Below are 8,581 nucleotides of genomic sequence, written 5' to 3'. Positions count from 1 at the left end.
TTTATGTAAATTGGGAAACACCGGGAAACACAGCCAGGAGAGTTGACGCACCGCTATGAGAGCCTTGCAAGTGAGTTTAACTTGGGGTGACCGTCCGATCTTCGAAAGGAGTGAGTAAAACTGAGTTTTATCGGAAGTTGGCCTTTAACATTGGCCTACTCCAAATATTACCCCAAAGAGTATTGCTGTTTGCTAGTTGTCTGCTAATTTTGCATAACCTTTTGGATGTTATCGGAAATAAATCAAGAGTTTTTTTAAAATGTAAACAAACACATGCCCCCATTACACATACAATGGCCAGGATCTCGAAAAAGGCTGAAGAAGAAAAACTAATTCTCAGGTACTGACAAGTCCAGGGTAGTGTGAGCATTACAACCGCATGTCGAAATTGGCAGAAGTTATCCTTTAACATGGTCAAAAGTATTTGTGCGTGTGTGTGTGTGTAACAGCTTACATATATCTGGCTGTAAGTAAGACCAAAGTAGTTAAACGTCGATTTGAGGAAGATGAGGGAGGAAGTTCCATTCTCTTGTGGAGGACTCACAGTCCCTCCCACTAATGGATACAATGCACCTGTAACAAGGAACAAATAGCGAATAATAAAAGAAACAAACTCTCGAGAGCTAACAGGCAATAAAAAACAAAGACATTATGAATATTGCAAATTGTGCCTGTTTGCAAATCGTGACTACTTGAAGAAATCAGTGATATGACACACTGAAGCATACACAAGAAAGTGTTTGTAGTGCTTTGGAAAAGTCAACACACATTTCTGTGTTAACAGGAAAAGGTGTGCCATATTGGGAAGGGTGGGGGAGAAAATGCCAGTATCACAGTCAGTGCTAAATGAATGTGACTCGTGTTTTTTGATGTTTACCTATGTTGTTGTGTGTTGTCGTTGCCACTGTTGATGTACTTGTAATCTGTGCCTCAGTTGTTGTTGTAAATGCAGTCGGGAATAGCGTCACTGGAGGGGTAGAGTGGGTGACTGGAGTACTTGGACTGGGACAGGTGTAGTCCTTATCGGTGTCTGGGCCATCTGACTGAAACTGGATAAAGCCTGGAAGGTCATCCGAGGTGTACGCCGTTATCCAGTGCTGATACCGGGACACCCTGCTGTAGACTCCTGGGGAAGTAGGATCACCACAGCCCATTCCAAAACTCAGGATCCCGGAGAGAACCCAGACAGACTCCTGTCTGCTTACCAGAGGACCACCGGTATCCCCCTGTATCGGTTTATGGGAGTGTCAACGATAGAGAGACTGAATCGCACTCAACTTATTACTTTTTTACTTTTAAGGGCATCAGGATTCAAAGAGATGTTTCACCTGAGACAGCTTTCATCAGTGTATTATGTCACAAATTTGAAATACTACACTGACGTCTCATTCGGACAGTTCCAATTTCGAACACAATATTAGTTGAATTCTGTGTTAAATGTTTTGCCATCACAACATAGTTGTTTCCCACATTTTTCTTACAGGGCTCACCTCGTCCTTTGTAATTAGCAATTAGTGACAACTGACAAGTTTACAAAACCTCTAGTTAATTTTCAGAGAGTGAAGAAGATATTTTTAAAACAAGAGGGTATATTCTTCAGATACTAAAGGATGGTCCCTCACCAGACAGGCATCTTTGCCACCTTTGGGTGCACCTGCGCAGATCATGTTGTCTGTGATGACCCCGTCTCCATAGGAACAGCTGCACTGTTTATTTCCCACCACCTGCACCTCCACTTCCTGTAAGATCTGTGGGGAGGGGAGGGGCACTGCAACCAAGAAGGACATTCAGATTATGAGGAATGCAATGTTGTTTGTTTTCATGACCATGTCATTACCAGTTAACTTTTTGAGAGCTCTTTTCCTCATTCAGTTACTGATATTGAAATTGAAATTCTGTAGCCTAATCCACTCGATTGTAATCTTTTTTTCATACTGAACTATGGTCTGTGTTTCTTTATGGTAATATCATTATTTCATTGTGTTGTGTTGTGTATTGTCTCTATGCATTGTTCAGCTCTAATCAGTTCTGGTTTATATATATATATATATATATATATATATTTAATTACCTCCTTCTTTAACGTGTCCCCAGCCGGTGACCCAGCTGTTGGTCCCTGTATAGAAGAAGCTTCCACTAGCTGCCAGGCAGACAGGCTTGACAAAGGCAGTGTAGCGGACCGGAGCGCTCAGCCTGAGGAGGGCGATGTTGTTTTCATCATCAGGGTGACGAACAATCGCCATGACGCTCCGCCGAACCTCATTGGGGTTGCCGTCTTCCTGGCTCAGTCGCCCGAGGTACACTGACAAGGAAGCCATGCAGAGACTGTGGAGAGAGAGCGACATCATTGTCAGGTTACAGTTGGAATCACTCAGTGGCAGCACTCACCTTTAACTTAAGTTTAGACTTATAATGTATGCGCTCAGAAGAGGCTTTAGCAGCTGAGAAGCAACCAGATGAAGTTCAGTATTTGAGTTTCATCCTTAGAAGTAATTGCTAGTCTTGCACACTACAGGATCTCGATTGTAAAGTTAAATGTTGAGGAGTTTGGAGGGTGCAAAAACTCGCTCCCATTTTGATTTTTTAATTCCAGTTGAACATGTCAAACTCAAATTCCCTCTTGTGTTGCGTTCCTCACTCTTGTGTACCTTTTGAAGCAGTGTGCAGCAGAGATGACCCAGCCGTGGTTGATCAGGGAGCCTCCACACAGATGATGCCCAGAGCGATGGATGCTGACCTGCCAGGGCCAACTTCCTGGCTGGGAATCCTGACCACTGACGATCCTGGTGCTCAAGGTGGAAGGTGGCTTTGATGAGAAGCCGCACACTTGGTCAGTAACCCTGCCACGGACCCCAGCGGCACTCTCTGTGGAGGAATGGAGCAGAGCAAACCAACTACCTTATAGATTGTAGGAATATATTAACATTTCACTCACTGCAATTGTCACGAATGGGCCTCTTTAGTCTACTGAAAAATGAATGGTATTTGTGCAAAGGGACAGGAGAGAGAGAGAGGGGGAAACGTTACTTATTATGTGTGAATTAAGTTAACATTGTTGAGAGAACTGATCACAATTCATCAAGAAGAGTTGCTGTGTGTGTGTGTGTGTGTGTGTGTGTCTCTCTGTGTGTGTGTGTGTGTGTGTGTGTGTGTGTGTGTGTGTGTGTGTGTGTGTGAGAGAGAGAGAGAGAGAGAGAGAGAGAGAGAGAGAGAGAGAGAGAGAGAGAGAGAGAGAAAGAGAGAGAGAAACAGAAGGCATCTGTAATCAGTTGGAATGACATAAATGGTGTCTGTGCTGACAGAACCTTCATCCACACGGAAAGCCCAGCGGCCTGGAGTGTAAACGTTGCTGTATTGCTGCAGGTCAGACACACTGTCAACAGGAATCCAGAAGGAGTTGGATGAGCCAGCGGTGTCGTAGCCAGCCTATGAAGTAAGACCATGCTATATTAGCAGTCAAGTTATGAGTAATGCTATCAATTAAAACTATTTTTTCTTAAAATCTTTTGTGATTAATTAAATATTTGGAGGTGTAACGTTCAATTCTGTCTGATTATATGACATTATAACTGCATGTAAATGAATCATATGATGTACAGTAGAGATAGAAATGAAATAATTAATGAATGGAAGGCATCTTAAACCAATAAATTACTGTAACAGCAAGTTTACACCACTTAAAATAATGTGTTCTACCTTGAAATAATGTTTGTAAATTAATTTCAACTTGTAATAACCCTGGAACAGGGTAAGTAATTGAATTTGAATAGAAAATAGACCTACGTATATGGGCCTACGTATATGGCTTTGCAGTGTTTAATCACACTGCATTCTTTTTTTACAGTGTACACAAATGCGCCATGAGTTGTCTTCTCACCCATGCACTGGTTTGCTGTACAGCCCCATAGTTCATGAGGACAAAGGACAAATTGCCGTCTGACACCAAGACCACCTGGAAAGACGGCTTGGGAAGACAAAGAAAAAAAATCCAGATTTATGGCATTAGAAAGAACCTGCTTTCTAGTTAGCATACTAGAAAAGTCTGGTTCCACTTAACAAAAGTCTATATCAGTGGTTCTTAACCTTGGCTACAGGTGCAGGTTTGAAAATGCTTCAAGAAGAGGAACACACTTCAGTAGCCTACTACCAGTAGATGTGAACAAGAAAAGCAATTGGTGCATTTGCCTGCTTTCTCTGCAATGAAATGGAGGACATTCAAAATCAGACCCGAACATCTCCCTGTTGTCTGTAGTTGGATTTGATTTTCAACGTGTCTTTTAACATTGTAATAGCAGTGTCTTTCATTGATGTAGTACCGGTACTTCAATGCTTAATGCTTCACTTACTGACTCTGTCTTGAAGACCCAGTTTGCAATGAAAATCCAGGTGGCAGAGAATGTGAGGTCAGGGAAGTGATCCTGTATATCACTGGTAGCTTGTTGTAGAAGGGAACCATTGGTGATTTGCTGGTAAGAGATTGTTTTGTGTTCACTGTTGTCAAACTTTGTCCAAAAGGGGGCGATGATGTCTGTGTTTGAGTGTGCACTGTTGGGTGGCTCCACAGGGGAGGACCCGTCAAAGGTCAGGTAACCATTGCTGCTCAGCTGTTGGAGGAAACAAATGAAGATAGTCAGACATACAATTTAAATGAACAGTGTAATAGAAAAAAAACTTAGTCAATGGGTTGCATTCACATATTATTTTTGAGAAACCAATATGGTATAACAAGCACATTTTATGGCTTTCAATACCAAATACAACATTAATCAATGGGTTAATCTCACTTTATCCATAACATTTGGTCATAGAATTAGTAGAAAACAGACCATTAAAAGTTGTGCACTCACAAATATCTGGCTATAAACAAGGCCGAAGTATTTGAACGTCTCCTCCAGGAAGATTACAGAAGTACTTCCATTCAGTTGTGGAGGGTACACTGAGCCATCGCCCATTGGATAAAAATGACCTACAGGAGGACAAATGCAATATACATGCAGGGATGTAAGCACATGTGTCTTTGGTGAGACACAGATTAGATTGTTTCACGAAAATTCAATCCATAATCCCATGTTTAATTTGAGGTGACTGCAGCAATCTCACTATTAAGGTGAATCATAGTGAAGCTTTTGAGCAATGGTTCTGGGAAAAGATATGATAAGATGATATTTGTTCGGTTTAGCACTATAACACTTTTATGGAGAGATCTTGGATCAGCATCACACAACATTTTAGTCCATCAGAAATTAGCCATGGAGCCACCATTGCTCAAAAACGTACAGGATGTGTCCTGTACATCATCACCTTTGCCTTGGTTGCATCCGAACGCATGGTGCTCGTCTGGTCTGTTCGAGGTGAAATTGATGAAGCCCACGTCTGCACGCTTCACAATGTCTCTGATCCATGGCTCGAATGCAGACACTCGGGCGTAACCATCAGGGGCTCGGCCCGTGGCACATGGGAGACCGAAATTGGTGACGCCGGCCAGCACCCACACTGAGCCCAGCCGACACTGAAGCGGACCCCCAGAGTCACCCTACAGAGAGAGAGAGAGAGAGAGAGAGAGAGAGAGAGAGAGAGAGAGAGAGAGAGAGAGAGATTGAACAGTTTACCCATGACATATTATAACAATGCCAATAAGCGTATTTACTTTGTGTCATATGAAAGGACAAGGCATCTCCTTTAAAGACACCTCTGCCTTCCCAAACGTTCCTTTGGAAAGTAATCAATAGAAGTCAAGCTTTTGGGCCGGCTACTGCCAAATTAAGCTGATAAGGGTCACTGTAATTATACAAATGGATTACGTTTCTTTTATCTATGATGCAGTTACTTTTTTTTTATTTAAGGCTTTGGTGAACATCAGGAAATGTACCTGGCCTGGAAAATGGTTGACTTACATGGCATGCCCCTTTCCCTGTCACCCCTCCAGCACACATCATACCGGGGGTAATCTTCACATCCATGGAGTCCTTCAACAGGCACTCGCACTTCCTGTTCCCAACCACCTTCACCCTCACTTCCTGTAGTGTCCTTGGAAAGGGGAGTGGCTCTGAGAGAGAAACGACAAGTGTTTGGTAAGGTTTGATATAGACCTACATTTTGAGTACATTACTCTTTTGGTAACAGTTGCTATTGCTAATGCTGAATCATTCAGAAGGGCTATGGGCAGCCGAATCAGAACCAGTGTTGCCGATTTCGTGACTTTTTGAGGTCCCTGGCCACTAAAAACCTCATCCAGCGACTTTAGCGACTTTTTGGTGCATCTAGTGACTTTTTAAAATCCGCATTTTCAATGCAAAATCATTGTTTTTCAACATAATTGTAACTCTGCGCCGCCGTCAGAAGCGTTTCCCACGGTTAAGCAGGGCTGCAGATTAGCTCTGATCTCCAAACAGTAGCTAGCACTGCCTATTTGTACTGTGAACGAAGGCATGTGGGCACGTTTTCTAGGGATCAGCGTGTCGTGCGTGACGTTGTGACGTCATACGTGACGTTGTGACGTCATACGTAACGTCATGACGTCATCTAGGGACTTCTAGCGACTTTTCAGCGAGCCAATAGCGACTTCCTGATTTTTTTGGCAACATCGATCAGAACTAGCAGACAGGAAATGCTGTGGCACAGGCAGCCAACAAGCATTCAGCTTGAATGTTGTCTGCTGAGTGACCCATGGGCCATCTCCGACGCACCTGCCAGCTGAGGTGTGCGGAAAAAATCCAAGTTTAGCCAACAAGCATTGAAATGGGTGGGTTAATAAGGTGGCTAGCTAGTAGCCTGTAGCCCCTACATACCTCCTAGGCGGGTGTTGCCCCAGCCGGTGGTCCAACAGGTGGTCCTGGGTGGGAATGCGCTGCCGTTGGAGGCCAGACATATCGGCTGGATATAATCTGTGAACTCCACTGGCTCCCTCAGCTTCACAAGGGCAATGTCATTGGTGAAGGTCGAGGGGTCAAAGTCAGGGTGGCGGATGATGAGTTTAACCCCTCGCGTCACCTCATGCGCGTTGATGTCTGACGCGGATACATCTTGGGTCTCTCGGCCCAGGTACACAGTCCAGATTATGTGTATTGGGAAGCTGGTGGAAGACCAAACGATATTGGTTAGTATAGAACAGACAAAAGCAGAACACAATAGAATATAGTACAGAAATGAAAGCCTTTATTGTCATTGTAGGCATAATGATAAAAAATGTAAAGTAGCTCTTTAGCATGTCAAATATACAAACCAAGTCGCTAACAATACATGGGACTACATAATAATGTTAGTTGCTGAATTTGTATTCATATAAGACTCACCGGGAGAAGCAGTGTGCGGCTGTGATGACCCACTGGTCGCTGATGAGGGTGCCGCCACAGTTGTGGTTCCCCAGCCAGTGCAGACTCACCTGCCAGGGCCAGCGGCCTGCTGTGGCATTGCTTCCCCCAACGATGCGACTGCCAACACTGGCTGACCTGCAGGCTGACAGAAAAAAGGCCATATTGAGGCAAACTGTGCCAATACGACGTACCATCTACATTTTCCAACCCTACGCCATCCCTCTCCTAACCATTTAATGTAATTTCCTACATAATAAAGTCACATCAAGCCAAATATAAGTATTTATATATATTTTTTAACCCCTTAAGACACGGCATTATAAATTAGCTGTTACCATAATGGCAATGACCAAGTCATTATTCATTATGATTAGTCAGTATTACTAAAGGCCCCTTGCACTGTCAAAGTAGTGTAGTACTATAGTAGTTCACTTTCAATGTCCTTTTTTTCCTGGTATTTGGTATTTTCCATGGTAAGGTTGAGCATTTGGTGGGGCCCTTGGCAATTCCCTGGTATGCCTACCGGTAAAACTAGCTCTGCTCATACACCTATACCTGTCATCAATGACATTCACACAACACAGTGAGGCCAAGTCATTGCTTACTCTACTTACACAAGCTACTGTGTATATGGCTTTAAGGAAAATAAGGACCAGAAATCCCAAAGTTTACCCAAAGGCTAGCTAGTTGGATGGATAAATAGATGACTGAATTCTGATTACTCACCATTTTCACCACTTATCCCAGAGGCTGTAAGGAAGATGAACGTTTGTGAGAAATTATTCTTGGAACTTAAATTATTCCTGCTGTATTGTTATACGGATATTAAGCAATAGTGTGTGTGTGTGTGTGTGTGTGTGTGTGTGTGTGTGTGTGTGTGTGTGTGTGTGTGTGTGTGTGTGTGTGTGTGTGTGTGTGTGTGTGTGTAATGCATGTGTAATGCATATGGTTGTGTGAGTGTAATGTCAATCCAATTCATACTTATCACAGTAAGTATGGGGAATGCCAACAGAGCAGTGATGTGCTTCATCTTCTCAGCAGATTCCTAAAATCGATAAGCAGATCTCCTACAAAACAAATACTTGCAGTTGTTATCTATCCAAACGGTTTTTGTAGCGCTTGATAATTGATACTGTATGATATTTTCTTAATCAAGACACCCCTAAGTTCACGATGAGTTGGCTATGTTTACTTTCCGCCTGGACCAAAGGTGGTGGTAAAATGACTTCAAACTTTAGGCTACTTTAAAAAAACAGTGTAGCTAAAAA

The 8,581-nt window shown here is 43.0% G+C and overlaps 2 protein-coding genes across 2 annotated transcripts; both read right to left on the bottom strand.

Annotated features, from left to right (window-relative positions):
• Positions 1-842: 842 nt before the first annotated feature.
• LOC134465038 (prostasin-like) lies at positions 843-4,955 on the bottom strand. The gene is made up of 8 exons (XM_063218441.1): positions 4,848-4,955; positions 4,347-4,604; positions 3,878-3,964; positions 3,306-3,426; positions 2,649-2,865; positions 2,072-2,325; positions 1,623-1,768; positions 843-1,226 (listed from the first exon to the last, which is right to left on the bottom strand). The coding sequence occupies exons 1-8, from the start codon at positions 4,950-4,952 to the stop codon at positions 843-845; spliced, it is 1,572 nt and encodes a 523-aa protein (XP_063074511.1). The 5' UTR covers positions 4,953-4,955.
• Positions 4,956-5,236: 281 nt separating this feature from the next.
• LOC134465032 (serine protease 33-like) lies at positions 5,237-7,485 on the bottom strand. The gene is made up of 4 exons (XM_063218428.1): positions 7,293-7,485; positions 6,789-7,072; positions 5,895-6,046; positions 5,237-5,533 (listed from the first exon to the last, which is right to left on the bottom strand). Exons 1-4 carry the CDS (start codon positions 7,472-7,474, stop codon positions 5,237-5,239), a joined length of 915 nt encoding a protein of 304 aa, XP_063074498.1. The 5' UTR covers positions 7,475-7,485.
• Positions 7,486-8,581: the final 1,096 nt, after the last annotated feature.

The sequence above is a fragment of the Engraulis encrasicolus genome, chromosome 2 (genome assembly GCF_034702125.1).
Source record: "Engraulis encrasicolus isolate BLACKSEA-1 chromosome 2, IST_EnEncr_1.0, whole genome shotgun sequence".
NCBI lineage: Eukaryota > Metazoa > Chordata > Actinopteri > Clupeiformes > Engraulidae > Engraulis > Engraulis encrasicolus.
This window is presented reverse-complemented; position numbering and strand designations above follow the sequence as displayed.

What these genes read in the sequence shown, in the direction of transcription:
- LOC134465032 (XM_063218428.1), bottom strand. Translation starts at nt 7,474, where the DNA reads ATGGCCTTTTTTCTGTCAGCCTGCAGGTCAGCCAGTGTTGGCAGTCGC. An exon ending in GGGCAACACCCGCCTAGGAG is followed by an intron (nt 6,047 to 6,788) that starts GTATGTAGGGGC and finishes TTTCTCTCTCAG; the next exon opens with AGCCACTCCCCTTTCCAAGG. An exon ending in CAGGGAAAGGGGCATGCCAT is followed by an intron (nt 5,534 to 5,894) that starts GTAAGTCAACCA and finishes CTCTCTCTGTAG; the next exon opens with GGTGACTCTGGGGGTCCGCT.
- LOC134465038 (XM_063218441.1), bottom strand. Translation starts at nt 4,952, where the DNA reads ATGGGCGATGGCTCAGTGTACCCTCCACAACTGAATGGAAGTACTTCT. An exon ending in GCTGCACACTGCTTCAAAAG is followed by an intron (nt 2,326 to 2,648) that starts GTACACAAGAGT and finishes CTCTCTCCACAG; the next exon opens with TCTCTGCATGGCTTCCTTGT. An exon ending in GGGACACGTTAAAGAAGGAG is followed by an intron (nt 1,769 to 2,071) that starts GTAATTAAATAT and finishes TCTTGGTTGCAG; the next exon opens with TGCCCCTCCCCTCCCCACAG.